The 21,485-nt window shown below is 38.7% G+C and overlaps 1 protein-coding gene across 1 annotated transcript in view; it reads right to left on the bottom strand.

Moving 5' to 3' along the window:
• The window catches only part of OCA2 (OCA2 melanosomal transmembrane protein), a 205,040-nt gene that overhangs the window by 132,051 nt on the left and 51,504 nt on the right, over positions 1-21,485 (bottom strand). Inside the window, exons 5-9 of the mRNA XM_074930224.1 lie at positions 20,728-20,785; positions 19,767-19,839; positions 11,244-11,401; positions 9,540-9,622; positions 9,037-9,190 (exon numbers count right to left, since the gene is read on the bottom strand). Of these exons, the coding sequence (XP_074786325.1) occupies positions 9,037-9,190; positions 9,540-9,622; positions 11,244-11,401; positions 19,767-19,839; positions 20,728-20,785 (526 nt within the window). The remainder of the gene's footprint in view (positions 1-9,036; positions 9,191-9,539; positions 9,623-11,243; positions 11,402-19,766; positions 19,840-20,727; positions 20,786-21,485) is intronic.

Genomic DNA, 21,485 nt, shown 5'->3' with positions numbered 1-21,485 from the left:
GAAGAGGGTTTATTCCTGCATGATGAGGGTCAAAATCATTGCTTGACTTCTAACTTGAGTCTGGTTTTGAAATAACCTCCCACCTCAGAATATTGCTAATGTGAACTAGGGATAAGAAGGTATAGCATCGTACATCATAAATATTTCTATAGGATTCATACCAAAAAGAGGAGTCTGCCATATCTGTGTCATTACAGCTACAGGTGGATGTTTTCCAGCTGCTACCTGTTAGGATGGCTCTGATGTAAGCAGATTATATTTATAAACCTCCAGGAAACAGCAGAAGGGGAATATCCAGTAATGTGATAATTTCAGAGCTCCTCAGATTCAAATTTTAAAAGTGAGTCTTTTTATTTGCTATGAATTTAGGGGGGTTGTCTTAATGTGAACTTGAACAGAGGCACACAGAGATGAATGAGCTGATGTTCTGTAAATCAGGGCCTTGAGTCAGGTCAGATTAATAGAAAGCAGAGCCCTGTGGAAAGACAGGATGGTGATCATTTTTATGTGCCAAGACACCTCACTCCTGGAATATTTAAGCCACTAAAAACATACGCTATGTGACTAAAGGAGATCTGGTCATGAGCCAGTAAAGGACTAATGTTTCTACCTAGAAGATGATAAATCAGACCATTACTGTGACATGACCAAAGCTGTTGTGTATCTACAGGCTGATACAGCAACAAGCTTTCAGTCTTGCAAGACCCTTTTACAATGGTCAGTTCAGTCCTCCAGCACCTATCTCAGCAAGCTTTGCTGCCTCCATTCACTCCACATGCCTTGGTAGTATTTCTAATGCACCCCCTTGTTTTTGTGTCCTAAAAGCATTAGTTGTGGGGACTGCAAGACCATCATTATGTTTGAAGTTTCAGAACATTTTCTGAAACTGAAGATGACACCACCTGTTTTTCCCCATTATCTCAGCATCCTCAAGACTAATGAGATTGTGAATTTCTAGTAAAGAAATTACATGGAACAAATCACGAAAGTGAGGGGCAAACTATTTTACTTCACCTATGCGAATCTTTGTCAGCCTTCTTTTAATATCAGGGTAATACAGACATACAGAATTACAGCCACGCACTATGAGCAACAGTACGGCAAACTGCAGCACTTGCATTACCTTTACAGGGAGCTTTCAACTCTAGACAGCAGTTCCTCTGGAGAGTCTTCCCTCTTTTTCTCACTCCAGTTTTCTTCTCAGGATTTTTTTTCCTCTTTTAGATCATGTCATTGCATCTTCCTCCAAGCCTACACTCTCTCATGTTTGTTCATTCACTTTTGCCCTTGCTTGTGCTGAGAGAAGACATCCTTTGAGGACCCAAAAGAAGCTGACCGGTTCTCATCCCTATTTGTGTCTGTTAGAAGCATATGTGTTCTAACACCTTGGAAAAGTTTAAGACTACATGGCTTTCTACCCCTCTGGTTGACATAGGCAGGGCAGAAGCTGAACAGCAGCATTCAGTTAAGCTAATATAATGTTCTACTGAATGTCTCAAACAGAAAGGAAAAAAACCAACCCAAAACATACAGAGAATGCAAGGCAGGGCAACACATTTGTGCTTGACAGTCTTTCACAGATTGGACAAAATACACTTCAGAATTAGTTTTAATATAAAGTGGACATTTGGAAATTAGTTTTTACACTTAGTGTTGAAAATATGAATCTTATTATTTAAAAAAATATTCTGCAAAAAGTGAAGCCTGGGTGGCAGCATCTTTTAAAGCACAAAATCCTATTGAGTACTTAGAATAGCAAGCAGCACCATCCAGTGGCAATTTTTTCCTATTAAGTTCTTAATTAAGGCAAATTTACATACTACAGAAGTATCATAACACCCAAAAGAAGATATTTTTCCTTAAAGCACACATATTCAGAGCAGAGCCAGACTTCTACCAAGATAGATCTAACAATTACACAGGCAATAGTTGGTGTAAAATCAATATTCATAATAATTAATAATACAAAATTGTTGTTATATCAAGCTGTGATCCAGCTGAGAATTTCCTTGCTATTATACTGTATCTTTGTTTGAATTTAAACTTATTCTGTCCTTGTCTTAGAGCACTCTGCTTCCTTTACAATTCCATTGTTGCTGTTACAGCAGGTAAAAATTACTGTAGTTTATCTAACTGTTGCTGGCTCTGTCCTGTTGGAGCCTCCTCGCTGGTGGCAGGGGCTCTGTTCTACCCAAGTAGTAGAAATCCAAGCACCTCAGGGGTACTGATCCAATGCTCCTCATAAGGAGTAACTTGTAATGCTCCTGCACAGCTGTTTTAAAGTCACTTTTGAACCTCTCAAAATGGACAGATGTCACACCCTCCTCCTAAATCAGAGAAAGGCAGGGAATGACCATAAACCTTGATAGTTCATATTGCTTAATTGCTAGCTCGGTCCCAGGTTTTTCTCTCTGGGAGAACGGTTTGGTGAATATTTCACCCTGGAGGCCAGGACAGATGGATCTGCCCCATGTCTGTATCTCTGCTCAATCCAGTCCTCCAGCAACTTTCACAACAGGCTTTGCTGTCTCCATCTGCTCAACGTGCCTTGATAGTATTTTCAATGCACCCCCTGAGTTTATGTCCTAAAAGCATTATTCATGGGCATCGCACGACCGCCCTCATTATATTGCACATTTTCAGTTTGGGAAAAAAAAAATAGGAAAAAAGAGTAGACTTTTGAAGGGAAATGGCGGTTTGGGCTATGGGGACTCCAAACCAGACCCACAACCACATGCTGCCTAGGAAGGACACAGCTAGCTGTGGTGATTTAGGCCCTGCCAGGACCTGAGACCATGCTGCCATTGTCCCTCCCTCACCCTCGGACCAAACGGGGCAGGGAGTGAGGCACAAACCCTGGGGTTGGGATGAGGAAAAATTTAATACAACAGTGTAAGAAATAATAAACTGAACAACAACAATAACAATAAGCAGTAATGACAGTAAACAAGAGATATACAGAGATATACCACAAGGATACAGCAGTACCATCGCGGGTACTGTCAGGGACAAAAGCCACACACAAACTGTTCCCGCGCTTGGGCGCCTGGACCTGACCTCAGCATGGTATCGAATAACTCAGCTGACTTAACCTTATCCTAGCTGAACCAGGACACTAGCCTGCTCCAGCAGGACCTAGATTTTTCTTCAAACTAAGTTTTTCTACTGGATTTTATGGTTTAGGTTTCACTACACTAGTTTCAGGTTGTGTTCAACCCCCAGAGTCACAACATTTATGATTTCTGCCTCAGGCTGGGAAGTTCGCTCTCCAGGCCCTACCTCTTGGTTCCATTTCTATCTCACTGTAAAACACTGCAGATAATCAAGACAATATCAAGGCAGCCTTCTCTCTCCCCCAGTTAGGACCAGTACTCTCTCAAGGAAGGAAAAGTGTGCAGGAGAGCATCCTTGCCCTGCTGGAAGCTGACCAGCACACCCAGGGGCACTGGCTTTCCTGCTCTGCCCTGATCTTGGGCACTTTTACTCCCTCCCACCCTGACAGGAGGGTAGATGAGAGCAAACTTTTATCATTGCCCAGTGAGTTATGGCTTGGACTCTTCACTGGAGGATAGATGGTTTGTTCTGGTAATCTGACCCTAATTTTCTGACAACTCCTACAGCAATGTTTTAACTCCTCTTCACTATTATTCCATCCCGGCACAAATTAAGGCAGCAGGAATATACTCTCCCACAAAAGCCAGGGAGAGCAACAGCTACAATTTTCTTTTTTACACCATCTTTTCCAATAAAGGCTATGAACTTTCTTCTGTCCCATTGCTACCAATCTTTTGGTAGGATATATGTGGAGGTAGGAGCACTCTAATCCACATTCTTCCTTGCCTATATTTAAAGACAGATCAATACGACAATGGATGGGAAGTGGGAAACCATGCTGAGTAAGCTGATCACTATTTTCTGTGACTTCTCATTGGGAAAATTCTCCCTTAAGATTAGCCTATTACCATCACTTAGTATTATGTTTCAGATACCAGTGAATATTTCTTCTGTTTTCCTATTCCCTCTCTGAAGCATAATTTTCCATGTGCAAATAAATAGCCTCATTACTGGAATTAAGCAAAAACTAGACTCTGTGAGCATAGACAACAATAATAACAAACATCTTATTTCATTTCATTCATGCTTCCTGCAAGGAAATACTGGTTAAACCAGTCCACAAAACCAGAAAAATGGTCAGACTTAACTACGTCAAAGTTTTGCTCTCTGCCAGCTAATTTCTGCTGGTTAGATGTTATTAAAAATCACTCTGCTTTGAGTTAAAGAAATTAAGCTTAGGGGATGTTTATTCATAATTTAAAATAGTTAATAATAGAAAAGTAATATGGAAAGAAAGTGACACTCTCCATTTCCATTAAAGTAATATAAATTGTGATTATAACCCCATACTTCATGTTAGTAAGAAGCTAGAGCTTTTAAGGCCAGATTTTGCACTTTAAAGTATTTGTATGTTAAGGAGAAATACAGAAATGTAAATGTTATTCAAGATGTCAGATCATTAAAATATCATTTGAAAGATCCTGGCAAGATCTTTCTTAGGGCTACCTACAAGGCAGGATATGAAACTAGATAATAGGTCCTGTGATAAAACAAGCCCTATGGAGACTTTCACAGAATTTCTGATACTTGTTGGTATCACTTTTCTGCCATTTGATGTGCTACTGGTATATCTTCTTTTTAAATTTAATAAAATGAATATTACTCTGCCTTTTTTCCTGATTAAAAAAAAAAATTCTTATAAAATAGCTTTTAAAAGGCCATTAATTTTTGTTTCTGATGGCTCATTTAAGTATCATAAACAGCTAAACCTCCATTTTAACCCACAACACAAAACAAATATATAATTAAAGGAAAACAGTGGACAACTGCACACAATAATTCATTCAAATTAATTAGCTCTGTCTTTTAATAATAAATTTTTAACATTCCACCTTACATCTTTCTCACTGATGCAGTTCCAACATAGCTTCAAATATGCAGTTAATAATTACTAATAAGAGCTTTATCAACTCAAGAAACTTTTCTAAACACCAATAGAAGTTTATAATATTAACAGATATTCTAAGATGTAGATAGGTAGATTGATTTCTTTTCAGGGTAACCAGTGTATTATGCCATTCTCTGTGTATACAAATACAGGCAAAAGGGGAGAAATCAAATATATCTTACTGTATTGCAAAGAGGAAACAATGAGATTGTATCTACACTACTTTTCCTTGACTATGCTGTACCAGCAGAAGCAACCATACATTCTTGTTTATTGAACCTGAGTGAATGGGTTGTAAATAGTCACTTCAGCTATATGCACAGTAAAAGGCTTTGCTGGAGAAAGAATGCAAGTCAAAGAAGGCAAAAGCAAAACACACTCTTAGCTGAAAGAACAAAGAAGTTTGCATCAGAAAAGTGTAAAAACACAATTTTCTAAGATTTTTATGTTTGAATTTTTTTTCAAGCTCTCAATCAAAAGAGGCTACACATTTTGAGGATGAAATCTAGAAAGAACCTATCCTGAAATACATTGTGAACTAATTTAGTATAGCAACATGAGCATAGAACTCTGTACACCAGCCCTTTACACCAGATGTCCCTGTCAACCAGCATGAAAACATACTTATAGACCGTCTTACCTATGCTCCTCAGTAATCCTGAAGGGTCAGATGGTAGGTAGGGCTGAGATCAACAAAGGTAAACCTGACACACTTTTTTTTTGTCTTGTTAACATACACTTGTATTTTCCTGTGCAGTGTATGTTTCTAAGAACAAAATTAAATATTTAATTGTTTTCCACAAGTCTAGAAAATAGTACAGATTAGATTAATTCAAAAATGCCACAAGAAGCAGATTTTTTTTCTCCTGTGTCCTCTGGGAAAAGGGAGGGGAGCAGAAGACTGAGATGCAAAGAGGGAACTGATCAATATTTGGAGAAAAATCAATTTCAAGTGAATGAATGTCTAGTTACTGAAATAAAGGATAATTACATGGGGGAAAAAAAGAAAAAAATATTTCAAACAGAAAATGTATCTAAAAGATGTCCATCTAAAGAGAGTTCAAAGCAACATACCAAAATTTCAAGGGGCAGAGTAGGATCATGAAATAAGAAAATATTCTGTGGTAAGCATCCAAAAAGTTATCACTAGAAATCAAAGAGAAAAAAAGAAGCATCTACTCTTTCCAGAAACATATTTGTATTTTATGAATATCTAACACATAATCGGTTTCAAAAGAAACAACACTTAAAATAAATGTCTGAAGAAACAAAGTTCAACAGCTTAACATGTTTTCTGAAGAACAGCACATCCCAACACAGTAAGACTTCTCCACCAGCAAGGGCTAGTACTTGGCATATATTGACCTAGTAATTCCATGCCAACATAGAGGCTCAGTAAAAACTGCCCAAAGCAGAATTTACTCTGTGTCTTCACACAGTCGTGCAAATTTTGAGATGAGAAATTACAGTAAATACACTTCATTTTCCAACTGGAACCTCTCATTTCATCAGCTTTTCCCATCATTTGTGTCTGCGGGAGGTAGAAGCTCTTGCAGTCTGTTCTTCTGCACACTCCCTGGTGACTAAGGTAACAAACGACAAGGGGAGAAGGGGGAGGAAGGATTAAAAGATGAGGACAGTGGGGTTCAGGATGTTGTGGGCACAAGATTCATGTTTGGAGAAGAGGTCTGTGCAGGAGGAGCAAGAGGCACACCTTTGGGTTGTTCTTGTGAGTTGTAACAGATAAAAAAGAAACAGATGAGCTTCCTCTTTCTTCATTGTTATAAGAAAATATGTGAAAATATAGCTCTGAAACTTCTTTGGGTGTCCACACTGTCTGAAGTTGCCAACGATAATGAATAAAATAAAGACAGATAAAAGATGGTGAACAACAACACTGAAAATTAAAATCTATGAGAGATTGTTCCTGCAGCAACAACAATTGATTTCTTTAATAGTGATAACTGCTAATGGAATAGAGAGTGCAATGTGTTGAGAAAGCAGGACTTCAGGCACTAAAGTTATAAATAGTGAATATAAGGTAAGCCCTATTACATATTCTAACAAATTAACATCGATCTCTTGCAAGAGATCCATGAGAGAACCAGTCAATTTTTGGTTTATATATTTATAGTTTAAAACTTACTCTGATTGTAGCATTTGTCATTCCTGCAGATGTTATGGAGAAAACAGCTAACACCATGATGCAATAGGTGACTTTCCACATTCTAAAATTCAAAAACGTTTACGTATAAGCATCTATCTACTTATAAGTATCTATGATTATGAGGAAGTCAGGTAAAAACAGCAGGAGGCCTGCATCGATGAACAAGGAACTCCTGGATAAGCTCAGACCCAAAGAGGAAGCCTACAAAGGGTGGAAGCAAGGACAGATAGCCTGGGATGAATACAGAGAATTTGTCCAAGCAGACAGATCAGTTTAGGAAGGCCAGAGCCCTGATAGAATTAAATCTGGTCAAGGATGTCAAGGGCAACAAGAAAAGATTCTATGTTGGTGAAAAAAGGGAAGCTAGGGAAAATGTGGGCCCTCTCTAGAAGGAAACAGGAGACCTGGTTACCTGGGATACGGAGAAGGCTGACTTATTCAATGACTTTTTTTCCTCAGTCTCACTGGCAAGTGCTCCAGCCACACTGCCCAAGACACACAAGGCAAAAGTTGGGGACTGGGAGAATGAAGAACTACCCACTGTAGGAGAAGATCAGGTTTGAGAACACCTGAAGAACCTAAAGAACCTGAAGGTATACAAGTCCATGGGACCTGATGAGAGTCCTGAGGGACTCACATCCGTGAGTCCTGAGGTAACTGGCAGATGAAGTGGCTAAGCCACTATCCCTCATATTTGAGAAGTTGTGGCAGTCTGGTAAAGTTCCCATTGACTGAAAAAGGGGGGGGGGGGGAATAAAAATTAAAAAAAATAAAAAGAGAAAAATGGAAGACCCAGAGTATTACAGGCCAATCAGTCTCACTTCTGTTCCCAGCAAGGTCATGGAACAGATCCTCCTGGAAACTATGTAAGGGCACATGGAAAATAAGGAGGTGATTGGTTACAGCCAACATGGCTTCACTACAGGCAAATCATACCTGACAAATTTTGTGGCCTTCTATGATGGAGTTACAGAGTTGGTGGATAAGGGAAGATCAACCAATGTCATCTACTTGGACTTGTGCAAAGTATCTGACACTGTCCCACATGACATCCTCGTCTCTAAATTGGACAGATATGGATTTGACAAATGGATCAAATTTGACCCACTGGGTAGGTAAGGAATTGGCTGGATGGTCACACTCAAAGAGTTGTCATCATTGGCTCAGTGTTCAAGTGGAGAGCAGTAACGAGTGGCCGTTCCTCAGGGGTCAGTACTGGACCAGTGCTGTTTAACATCTTTGTTGGACACATGGACAGTGGGACTGAGTGCATCCCCAGCAAGTTTGCTGATGACACCAAGCTGTGTGATGTGGTTGACACACTGAAGGGAAGGGATATGCCATCCAGAGGGAACTTGACTGGCTTGAGAGGTGGGCCCATGCAAACCTCATAAAGTTCAACAAGGCCACATGCAAGGTCCTACAACGGGTTGAGGCAATCCCATGCACAAATACAGGTTGTGTGATGAGTGGATTGGGAGCAGCCCTGCAGAGAAGGACTTGGGAGCAGTTTTTTCTCTTTTACCTTATCTGGAAAAATAACTTAAAAACAGATTTTCCACACCTTTTATAACACAGAATTATTTTCACTCTCACAGTCAAACTATAATGCTGTTAAAACAGCAATAGGTCCTAATATAAAAATACACATGATCACTTTTACATTAATATAACTTGCTAAAATCAGTTACAATTCAGAACAATTTCCTTGCATGTATCTTATTCATGCCATTAGCAATACTCACGGTACAGCAAGGATTCGTACATAAGTTTTAAAACTGTATTAAAGCTCAAGAACAAAACCCTTCCTTGTGTTCCCATTTACAGTATAGGGGGAAAAGAAAATCAAATTTCAAAACTGGCTTACTTCCAGTATGATCAGCACGTAGACACCTACTAAGATGATGGATGCAATTGTTACTTGTGCCTCTATATTTGCATGAAGGTACTGATGCTTCATGGAGAGAGGAACACTTCCAGGCTCTTGTAGGAAAGCTTGAATGTTTATGAAGATGGTGCCTCTGGTGAAAGAAAGAGAAGGTTTGCTTATTTCTGGAATATAATGTCATTAGTTTTATTTAAACATTAATTTTATACTGAGTATCTATCAATATATTTTTATGTGTTATACCTTTACAATTGCAAGCAACTTTTCAAACATTTTCACTCTGTCCCTCAAAATAGCATTCTTTCAGAAGTAACTCAAGTACAAACCAGCCTTATAAATAATTTAAAAAGCAACAAGTCATCCTTTCCCAGCCCTCTGAAACAGGCAGTGATAGATTAGTTTAAAAACTTTATCTATTCCATCATAATCAAGCCTGTGTCCACTACTATTCCAATGTAACATTTCTCAGTCTCTTAGCCAACCTGTTTGGTATCTGAAAGGTTCTAGTTGTGATTATTTGATGATTTCTTCTTGAACTTAAAGGTAGAGACCAGTTGTAGACCACCTGCAAGAGAATCACGTTTGGCAATATTAATAAAAATCAGTGAAAGTGATATGTCTCTGATCTAGGGTTTTGTTCCTCTTTTTTCTCTCTTCTGTCCATTTAGGAGAATTTTTTGTGGACAGGGCATAACACACACCAGCCTAAATTAACTTCACCTGATTAGGTATGTTACAGGCATTCAGGCTGGAGCAAACTCATCCTCATTCCTTCACTCAATCACCAGGAGGTGGTCCAGAGCAGGGATGCCAAATCACACTTTACATTGACTATAAGGAGCATCTAGGGCAATTAGGCTCAATAGACAACGATATGGTTCACTCCCAAAGATTGTCTGGGAAGAAAACATATATAAGGTACAGACCATGAAAGGTCCAGAGGCAGCTTCATACCCCTAGATATTATGAAGGGGACATGGTAGAATTTCAGTAAACAAAACTGTTTGCTGATCTGAGCAAAAAGAAATATAAACTGTTCAGAAGACAAACACTTTCTGAAACTTTGCCCATTACTACACACTGATATTCAAGCAAGTTTAGGCAGATATACTCTTTAAATGTAGATACATATATTCTCTCTTTTTTAAATTAGAGGAACTTCAAATTTGGTTAATTGAAGCCTAAATCCTAAGCCTGTGCTGACTCTGTATGCTACAAAGTGTAGAAAAACAACAGCTTAATCAGCCAGCTTGGAACATCTGACACAGAGAAATGCCTGAGGAGCATGCATGCAGGGAAGGTTAATTTGGCTACCTACTCATGTTGGGACCATGGCTGGTGTGCCAGCAGAGGTGGGCTGCTCCAACTGTGTGCTGGCTGCCCCCCCAGCAGCACAAAGGCTACTTGGGGATCGATGCTGGCAGCACAAGTTACAGCAGTGTCCTCATCACAGGGGTGGGTGGTTTAAGAGAGTAATTGCCATTATGATGTTTTTTTGCCATGCTGAGGTAGTGGGACTAATATTTTGCTGTAGACTGTGAGATTAGGTATAAACAGGAATAATGATGGCATTGTTCAGCTGTGCTGTCACTGGTAGAGGCAGACCATCCTGTCACATATACAGAATGAGAGGCAGTTGTTTGTATGTCAGTGCTATTTATTAAATGATGAAGCTTATTTTTATTTTGCAGTGATATAGAATGACAGGCTGTAAAAGATCTTCCCTCACTGAGTTCTCTGGGAGAGAGCAGCAGGAACTTGTTACAAACATCAAAAATAAGAAAGCCTTAAGAGGAATAAAAACCAACAAATGTGACACGTTTGAGAAAATAATTTGCAACAAAATGTGAAAATGTATTTCAGCGAGTGCAAAAAGGCACTTTGCACTTGTTTCTTCCTTCTAAGACAACTTTTGAAACATTGCCCATTTTAAACACAAGATCTTCCATGCTAAGTGTCAGTCAAGGGACATAAATTTCACAAAATTTTATTATAGGAAGCTAAAGGAAGTCTTAAAAAGACAAAAGAAAATGTAACTTTCCTCTTAATGGATTGAGTTTCTAATGCTGATGTTGACACACTTCACAGCAGGGAGAAGCATGACCATTTAATCCACACAATGATGGTGAAATATAAGTGATAAAGCACATCTCAGAGAAAGTGAAAGAAAATTTAAAGACCATCACCTGCTGCTGGCGTCTCCTCCTTGATCCAGCATCTTCAGTCTGGCTGATTTGTACTAAAATGTAGTCCTCTGCTTGTTGATCAACTACATCTGCTACAAATGGGCCTCCTATGTCCAACTTCAACAGAGCAGAATCGTGGAAATCGGTCAGATTCATAGCTATTAATAAAGTTGTTAAGGTGTAAATTTTCAGTAAAAATGAGCATAGGCTGTACAAATTCCACGAAAAAAAATACAGATTAGTCAACTCATTAAAAAAACATTCTTCAGCTAAAATGTTTAAGAAACTAAGAAAAGAACAAAACAGATGTCTACTTCCTCACCAAGTGTCACTGTTTTGGCCACATTTCCTAAGGGATCAGCAGTTACGGATTCAGAACTACATCTGACCTTTCCTAGTGACTTCTGAGAACACCAGTGCTTTCAGCTGACACTGTAGATCTACCAAAGCTCCAAAACAACATACAGAAATACACAGAGAGACAGATAAGTAAGGCTTTTTAAGTGCTTGTCCTAGATGAAAGGCTGCATCATTAGCTCAGTATTTTAAACATCACAGAATCTGTACTGTGGAAAACGCTGTGAAAGCTCCAACTACAGGAAAAACTAAACCAGAATCAAGGTCCTAATCATGACAGAGGATTTGCTTTTTGGTCAAAATTTTACTCACAATATTTCAAACATCTGAAAGACCTACTTTCAAACTCCTCTCAGTTGGGTACTCACAGACTCTTTCTCCTCCAGCTTCATCATCTACTTTTTCTTTCTCACTCTCTTGGATATCTAGTGTGAGGTGTGGCCAAACTACATTCCTAGTCTAATGTAATTGAGAAATCAGCCAACCATGATCCACAAATCCATTGAAATCTGAGTCTATTAGTCCAAATACATGTGGGACTATTTAAACTTAGTATTGTGATAGTCCACTATCACACTAACCACTGGCATGGTTGAGAAAGAAGCATCCCTGTGTGTTTGGGGAAGAAAGAAAGACTGAACTTTCACAGTCCATTTGTTACAATAGCAGAGCATTATTGTAATTGTTTTGCTCCTATCTGTGATCAGATAGAAAGCTAAGGCATCTACTACAACAAAAAAAACCAAACCAAAACAAAAAAAACTAAGAAAGGAAAAGAAGAGACTCCATTTTACACATATATGCTCTGTTGAAATCATGCACCTTAATCACAGGCTTGAGTGCCTTAAGGGTTTAAGGATCCGACATTTAATTGAGCATATTACAAAGAGTGACTCTGTTGCAAAAACCACATACAAGAACATATACCTACTAGAAGGATTTTCTCAGAAAGACGTTTTGTTGTCCACAGAACTCAGAGATTTTTAACAGAAGAAAAACCACAGTATGGTTAGAGGGGACTCAGGGCAGTGCTATTCCATCCTTCCCAGTAAGGCCATCCATGGCAGACCAGTCTCTAATGGGGAAAGCTTTGTGACATTATGCAGGGATCCTTCATCTTTAAAAGAGCTGTTACATCTGTCCACATTCCCAGCAGGAGAACTAAATTAAGAAAAGAGATGTTTCTCACACTAACCCAGAAAAGACCTTAGCAGATCTAGTGACAGGTGAGCAGCCCATGCATTGCAAAGTAATACAAATGTCACCCTGCTTAGCAGAGCAATCAGTGTCACTCACATGCCATTCATTAAGAATGAACCTCTCAAGCATCTATTTGCTTAAAGGAATCACACAGGAAAGGGTAAAAAAATAACCTCAGATGCAACAAATCAGAAGACCAACTCCAGTCAGGAGAATTTACACACATAGCCCTTAGCAAGCATCCGTACAAATTACAACAGTTCTCTTCTGGTTCTGAAGGTTTTAAGTGTGATTTGGCATCACAGGTTTTCTGTGTCCTAATTAATACATAATATTAGTCTCACCTGGAACTATAGCTATACTTTTAACTAGAGACATTAATTATACTTTCTAACAGGCCTGCTGACCTGAAGTCATTATCCCAATGATTTGGGACACTGCTTGACAGTCTGCCTTTTATTAGGAGTGTAGCCAGTAATTTACATCTTGAAAAGTTTCAGGTGCATATAATTATGGCAGCTTCCTTTTAAGCAATACTGTTAAAATAAATCCTGTAATTACCTAGATGACACATTCAGGAGCTATTATAAAAGGTGCCTAAAATTAAAGAGGGAAAAAAATTAAACCTTATTTTCAAGAAGAGTGCTTCCTTCCTTCTTTTCCTATAAAGATGAATGTTTTCCCACTCTTTCCTGTGCATTTACAAAACCAGCAGAAAGAGCCCTAGCAAAACAGGTTCCCCTTTGATTGCAAGTGGAACTGAACATCATTCACCATTCTGCACTGAAGGTCTGAAATCCCATCAGAGTTATCTTTCTCCAAACAATATTTAGAGACTCTCTCATAATTTCATTGTTAGACTGGAGCAGATCACAGTCTTTATGAAAGGTGGATTCAGAACAAACCAGGAAGAAACTTCAGCCACACTTACATGAATCAAAATGCGATTTTTTTTTTTATCAAGCTGCTCTTCAGAATATTTTTGTTGTTTAACTTGGTTTTATACTTCCCTTAAATTGCCAGAGTGTGATTTCCTCTTAGTTTAATCATTCAGGTGTGACTAACTTTTGGGAAAACTAAACTTCTAATATCTCCTTTTATTCTGCAGCTTAACCATGCTGGGACATTTTGTATTTTCTGAACTTTTTTTATCATGTGACCTCCAGTGTATGCTTTTAAAGGAAAAAATTTCCCTGACAGGATTTGCAGCAAGAGCTGTTATTTTTTATTTCACTTTAGCTAAGATACCTCATTTTTATGTAGTTCCATTCTTGAAATTATATTACTGCTGTGAATTATCTTGTCAAGGGATTTGGATTTGCGTATGCTTTATGCACCATTACACAGGGGCTGTCTGTATTTACATCTGGCACCCGATTGGGTCCACTGCTCAGAGCTAAACCAAGAGTGGTTTTTTCTGAGCTTGGTTTTCTGACTAGCTGCTCCTTGAAGGTATTGAAGAGTGTGTGAGTCACCTCATGTCACTTTATTGTAGTTTTTGTGGACAACTGCATCTGAGTTGCTTACTCCCTTCAAATCAGTGAAAAGAGGGTTCTTTTAAGATGGAATTCATTGCTTCACTTTAGACCACCATACAAAGATGAGACAAATTGCTCATGAGAAGCATCAGTTCCCTCTATTAATTATAAAGAGATCCTAGGATGACTGACTCAGGTGTAGCTGAGATGAGTCACTCCCTAAATACTGAGCCCCTGCTCTACCCTCCATCATGCCATTAATTCAGCATATACAGAGCCAGCTGAAAAGCCATGATTGACACAGATTTTCTGTTATATTTGCATGCAGATGGCTAACTTTTGCTTGCTTTAACATCTGCTTTTATAACCTACTCTGCCTACTGTAAAATGTACCTTGAGAATACTATGTCTACTGATTATTTTTCACCAAGTTTCTTTATATACTATTGAACCTGATTTATGACCAGGTCACTCATACTAGTTTCTCCAGGATATTACCTTTTTAAAGAAGGCATTTTGCCTGGGTCTTAACATCTATTTTTGCATGTTGACCTTAACTGGGGTTATTTCTGCATCACTCTTTGCAGCTTTCTCTTTTGATGTCCTACCCCTGTTTGTAGGTTTTTTTACATCATCCCTTCACAATATACCAAATTGAACCACATGTTTTTCTATACCTATTGAAGGTACAGGAGTTTCCTCAGAGTTTCCTCACCTGAAGAATGCTCCATAATTTTTTTTTTCCTTTTTGGAGTGTCAGCAATCTGGTTCCATTTTTGTCTACATTGGATCCATCCTTTCTCTGTGCTTCATCAGTTCTAGAAGTTTTGAGAGTCCTTAATAAACTCTTTTTTCTACAGCATTTTCTCAATGATGCCTTGAGATTCTGCCTCTGCACATGGTCCTGGTCTTCATTCATCTACTTAGCAGCTTAAACATTGCCTGCAGGCCAACATGCTTAGTATGTTTCCAACAACATCAACAAACATAAAAGATTTGTAAACGTGTTCTGCAAGGAAAAAGAGGAGTGTCTGACAGTAGAGAACTAGAGTTACGAAAGTAAAAAAAATTCAAAGGGGAAAAAGAATGAAAGAGATTAAAGAGATTGTTTCATTCATTAAGTTAATTTATGCTCTTTGGGAGTAAAACCCATTTTTAGGACCTCCATGGAAACTGAAAAGTCTGCTAAAATGTGACTATCTTCTTTGCCTCAGAGTCTTTTTTTCTATATATGCCTCTGGATTAGAGGCTGGGAAAAGTGATTTTTTCAGTGTTGCTAATGGTCACAGCATGATTACAAGTTTTCCTTTTCTTGCTCCATGATTAACACAGTTGCACCAATCATTCAAACCTATGCATATTCAGCAAGGAATTTGATAATAAGGTCAGCACATTTATCCATTTTATGTCTGCCCTATCTAGAGCCTCCCCATCCACTTCCACATGTGGAAATGTTCTAACTAGTTCTACTGAATCCAAATGAAATGAGAAATCTAGGCTATGATGTAAATTTCAACATGTTACTGCTATTGAGATACATCTTCTACTTTCTGAATTTGAGATCTTAGTTCTGGACTGGATGTGATGAAATCTCTCAGAGCTACCGAGGAGGGAGGTATCAGTGAAAATGGCCACTGACTAGTCAATTTGATATTTATGGTTTTGTATTAATATTTGGATAATGATATTTGGACTGACTGGAGACCCATTCAGCCATGACTTGAGATGATGTATTTTCATTAAGGGCATTCTTGCACATAAAAAGCAAGTAAGAAACCCTTCACATTGGGTACTGTGCAAATATATACATTGCAAAACGTGAACCCTTGCTCCAAAAATTTTACCAAGGAGATATGAAACATTAAAAGCAAACAATCAGATAAGGACTGAAAGACTTTAAAATATATTTATAAAAATGCAAGATCCTTGGCCAGACTCAGAAAGAATTCACAATCCACTCCTCAGTTTTTAGCAGGTTTCAGGGCCCAGAGAAGAAAGTTCTGACATTTGGAAAAAGGAAAATGAAATTGCTTCACCTAGACTGATCTAAATTTCCCTCACCTGTTAGAGAAACTGGCACAAGTACAGAGGTTGAGAGGGAGACAAACAAAACTGTTACTGAAACACTTGTCAGGAGCAGAGGAAAAACAGAAATCCACAGCTCAGCAAGGTAGGTGTGAGACCCTTTGCACAGAAATGTGGTGGAAGGAGATTTACCTTTTCTTCTGCGAAGAAAATATTTCTACTATTGAGAAGTATAGAAATAGCAATAATTGTAGAATTGAAAGAAAAGGCAGCACTGTACTGGGGAGACAGACACTTCTTTAAATGACAGTAAGGTAGCATACAGTTTGATTGCATAATTCCTTAACAGCATTCACGAATCCCCATTACTTTTTAGTTTCATAAAGCCTAGTTCAATTCAAAAAGTTAGTGCACAGTTAGTGCTCCAGCTGCCTTTTTCCCATTGCTGGAGAAAAAAATTAAAATTTTACTTAGATCAGGGCAGAAGTTATTAGAAACAAAGGAATGAACATGGAGTATATTTAGTATTTCAGAAGATTCTTCAAGTCTGAAAGCCCAAGTAAATTATGGAGAACAAGAATATTTCTCATTTGCTCTGTTCAACCAGTTAACAGAGAGAAGTTACCTGGAGGTTTGAATGGTCAAACTGTTAAAGAAAATAAAAATGTTCATGTCTTAGAATAGGTACATATAACTAAACTAAGAAATGATGGAATTTATTCAGAATCTGTATCTCTTCTATTTTTATAATCTACTTTCCAAAGGCACATCATCTTACTGAATATTGATGCTTCCCACTTGACATACAGTATTGGAGCAAAGGATCTGAAAATGCTTCACACATTTACATCAGTAGGGGTATTGAATGTTGCTTCCTGCAGAAGAGGGTCCTCTAGCGTGGCTTCAGTATAAGCCTATGTCCTTCTGGTATTAGAGAGATGAATTAGAATTTATAAGCCAATAAATCCCAAGTGTTGTCAAAAAAGAACAGTATTACCACTATTTTGAAAAACTATACTAAATCCACTGAATTTGTAGCTGGTCTGATAGGGAAATAGTATTAAAACCCCACAGCCTTACAGACTCTAAAAGCTTCTATTAATTCACAGGAGGCAAGATGTTGTTTTCAGAAACTGCAGCCCACACACTTCACTGCTACGTGCCAGGTTTGTTACCCACTGGGATTGGCAAAGCAAAGGGAGATATAAGTGGTCCAATAAAAAATAAGGGGAAGAAAAACAGCTAGAGTAAATCCAAAGAGATTAAGGTATAGAAACATAAACAAATGGGAACTAAAGCAAGTGGAAAAGTGCTGAAGAGATGTTATATGAGAAGCAGGTCACTCCCATGCTAGCTGACACGAGTCTCCGCCAGCACAGACCCAGAAAGTCCTGCCTCCGAGCAAGCCTCAGACCTAATGGGCATGACAGAAAAACCACAAATATCTAAGTGACACCAGGATGACAAAGGATATGAGGTCCAATGGGGATCACTCCATTTGTTTTTTAAAAATATTTCAAACTTTGCTTTCATTTTTCTAGCATATGCAGACACATTGTATGCATGAGCACGCATCCATAACACACATCAATGTGCATGGATGTTTCTGGAAAGAAATAGAAATGAGAGGAAGGAATTTTTTTTAAGAAAGTATATAGTGGTTAGTATCCATTCAACATTTCTTAACAGCTTTTGAGGCATAAGCAAGAGGTAAAGAGTTTTCATTTGCATAATTTGGCATCATCTGAGCTAAGAGACTTATTTTCCACCCAAAGCAGTCTCATACAGCAACCTCTAGGGGTTTTGTGACAAGGACTACTGCAGCATGCCTGCCAGCCCACCATCAAATTCTCATAGGCATTCAGAGAGTAGCAACTAATGTCCTCTGGGAATACCACAGTCTGTCAATCAGCATAAAACACATCTTTAACACTGCTGTGTGAATGGGTAATTTTATCCAAGCCTAGACAAAAAGGTAAATACTTATTTCACTATGCAACAAGGTGGAGGACAACCACATGAGCTTACTTCTGTGCAGATGAAGACTAACAGCAACATTGAGATGACATTCAGAATTGCTTGTGCCTTTTCCAAACTTCATTTAGAAACGCAACCTTTCTCCTTGACCCTTCTGCTTGAATTACCAGGTCACCTTGAAAATGAAGCATGGCTTTGCTGGATTGCTTGCCTCTCATATATTTTTCCCCAGCTCAGTGACCTCAGGTAGGGGACAGTTTTCAACACACATGACAAACTAAGAAGCTTCAGCTCCAGGTTTGCAAAGTAAGAAAGAGGAATGCTATATTCTGACTGTCTAACCACTATTTGGCTCAAAGCATCCTGACATGATAGGTAAAATGTGAAATATAGAAACACTCAAATCCCAATCCCAGGAGCACTTTCCTGAAACAAACAAAAAAAAAAGGAATAACTGGTTGCAGAGTCAATGTGTACAATGCAGCAGCTCTGGTTCCAAACCAAAATCTGTGGAAAGGGAGGAAATCCTCAAGCTATGCTATGACGAAAACCTGAACTTAAAGACTTGCTGCCAATACACCCTCAATTAGCAGACTGGGCCATGAGAGCCCTGGTGCTATTCAACACCACCATATGTAGGAGCTTTCAACAACAGTTTCAAGGAGGACAAAAATATTGATGTGAACAGGATATTGATGGGAGTTTACAGTTGATGTCGTCACTATTCCTACTAAATGTTCACTTGCTTTCCTCCAAAAAGGAATCTCAATTTTTAATTATAAATGGCCCTCAAGCACTAACTTTTTCCTCCTCATTTACTCTTCTAATTATTACATTATATTGTGTCATTATTGGTGACAGTAGAATGCTAATAATCAAATCTATTTAAAATGGACTCTTCCTGCTCAAAGCCATGGAAATGCCTAGTTAAAGAGAAAAAAAATCAGCATTTCAAAAATTAAATCCTACTACACCTTTTCATAACAAGACACCTCCCAGGTGAAAGATATCTATAAGTGAATCATCTTTTAACACTAGTGAAATAAAAGCCAAGCAGATTGCGAACCAGACTGATTAAACTAGGAATATAGCAGGAATAAGAAATGTAATTTATTTGCAAAAGTTCTTGTGGTGCCTCTGCATGAAGCCAAGAGTGTGGAAGTGGTGTTGCAGACCCAGTGGGATCAAGGCTCAGCAAGCAATGGGGACTATGGCTAGGACATGGACCTGGCTGCAGCAACTGCACCCCAGACCCATCACAAGGCGACCTAGACTGGATGGGCACCACAGGGCACCCCAGACACAGACCATTCAGTATGACTTGGATAGGGAGCAAAGCTGTGGCCTCCATCAAAGGACAAGTCTATGCAGCCCAGGCTCTGAGGACACCCAGTCCTCTCAGGGTATAAGAAGAAAACACCCACCCATTCAACTAGTTTATCAATGAAACTTCAATTCTGGGTTTTTTTCAATGAAGGAAGGATACAGAAGCTTTCCAGAGGCGATACAGCCAACATCTGCCAGGACACACCTTGATCTGGATAAATGCCAAATAAAATCTAGGGCAAGGATAAAAGCCAAACATTCATTAATAGCACAAAAACTAAAAAATACCTGCTAAGCCTATTTCAAATACTCAAGCAAGACTCTTTCAAACTATACATTAAATTGTAAGATTGCTTTCAGTATTTTCAGGTATGTTTCCAACACAGCTGGGATACTTAACAAGGACAAGTAATATTCCTTCCATAAACTTACTGCCAAAGTCACATATCGGTGTGTTTCATCCAACTGTCTCTTAGGACAAAGTTGTAATCTTAAGGAGCTATCAGGAAAGGAACACCCACATCTGAGAAAAGACAGTGCCATCTATTTTATCTCTGATACAGAAGCCCTGCTAGCAAAACAAAAAAAATTGTTCCTCACAGCAGCTAAAAGGGTGAAATCCAGCTTTTGTAAATGTTTCTCAAGTCTTGCAGTCTAAGATTTTGTCAGTTTTGAAGATTTTGGTAGGGGAGGGCAGCACTCTGGCAGCCCTGGTAGGGATCTGTACACCTCCCCATGGCCTTCTGCCTTTCACACTGTGGAGCGCTGCCATTGCTAGTGCATCCTCCCCAGCACAACTTTTCCTATGAACATTCCTCAGGTGTTAGCCAGTATCTCAAGACTTATCCTAAATTCAACAAACAATTGTAAAGGACATACAAATCTGAGTTTAAGATGCCTCCTCAAACTCAACTGCTTATACTACTATATTGTCCAGAGTGACGGCTAGTGCACCAAACAGTGGGCTGATTAGGCATGAAGCCCTGAACAGTATTTTCATTTTTTTCTATCTTGTCTCCACCCTCAAGACAGTCTTTTATTAGATAAAACCAAATATCATGCCTCATTTTAAACTAATTCTGAGGAAATGGCCGGGGGAGAAATGCAAATTCAATACTTACAGAGCAGACAACTACAAAGATGAACAGGCCTGAAACTTTTAGGAATTTTAGACAGCATCTGAAACATAGAAGACATGTATTTACTATACAGCTAGTTTAAAACAAACCCTTTCTGTTCTCTTAATAGCTCTGACATATCAGAAGCATCATGGAAAGCCCTTTTAAGTGATAATATACCACGTCAGAGTACAGACACCACAACAGGGTCAGCAGGGGCTTGGGAAGCCTCAGTGACTATAACGGCTCCTGCCCTGGTTCTGCTGGCAGCTGGGTCTCATTGTGCAGGAGGGAGAAGTTACCCCTTGGGAAAATGCATGCTCTCGAGCAAAAAATCTTGAGATTTAAACTGCCATTGTTTAAAATCTTAACATAAAAGGCAATTCAACTATTTATTTTCTGGCTGCCCATCAGTATGTCTTAATATACAGAACTCTTTTGGGTGATTCGCCCTTCTTTTCATTAGTTGAAAGCATTGATACTCTTATTCCATTTTTTCAAAAGTAAACATTCAAACATTGCTTTTCTGACAGAATGACGAATGTAAAGTTTGATTTAAACCTGATGACAAGCAAGAAGGAAAACATTTCAAGTTACTAGGATAATTAGTTGAGAAGGAAACAGTGCAATAAATAGATGACAGATCCTGTAGAACAAAATATTAAAGCAGAGTAGTCTGAAGAGAGTCAGAAATAATTTTTAATCACAGTGGAAATAAGTCCCTAAATCAAGTTCATTGACAGAAAGCTACATAAGTGACT

This window comes from Athene noctua, chromosome 1, assembly GCF_965140245.1.
Source record: "Athene noctua chromosome 1, bAthNoc1.hap1.1, whole genome shotgun sequence".
In the NCBI taxonomy this organism is placed as follows: domain Eukaryota; kingdom Metazoa; phylum Chordata; class Aves; order Strigiformes; family Strigidae; genus Athene; species Athene noctua.
The sequence above is the reverse complement of the archived record's forward strand: the minus strand, read 5'-3'. Positions and strand labels throughout refer to the sequence as shown.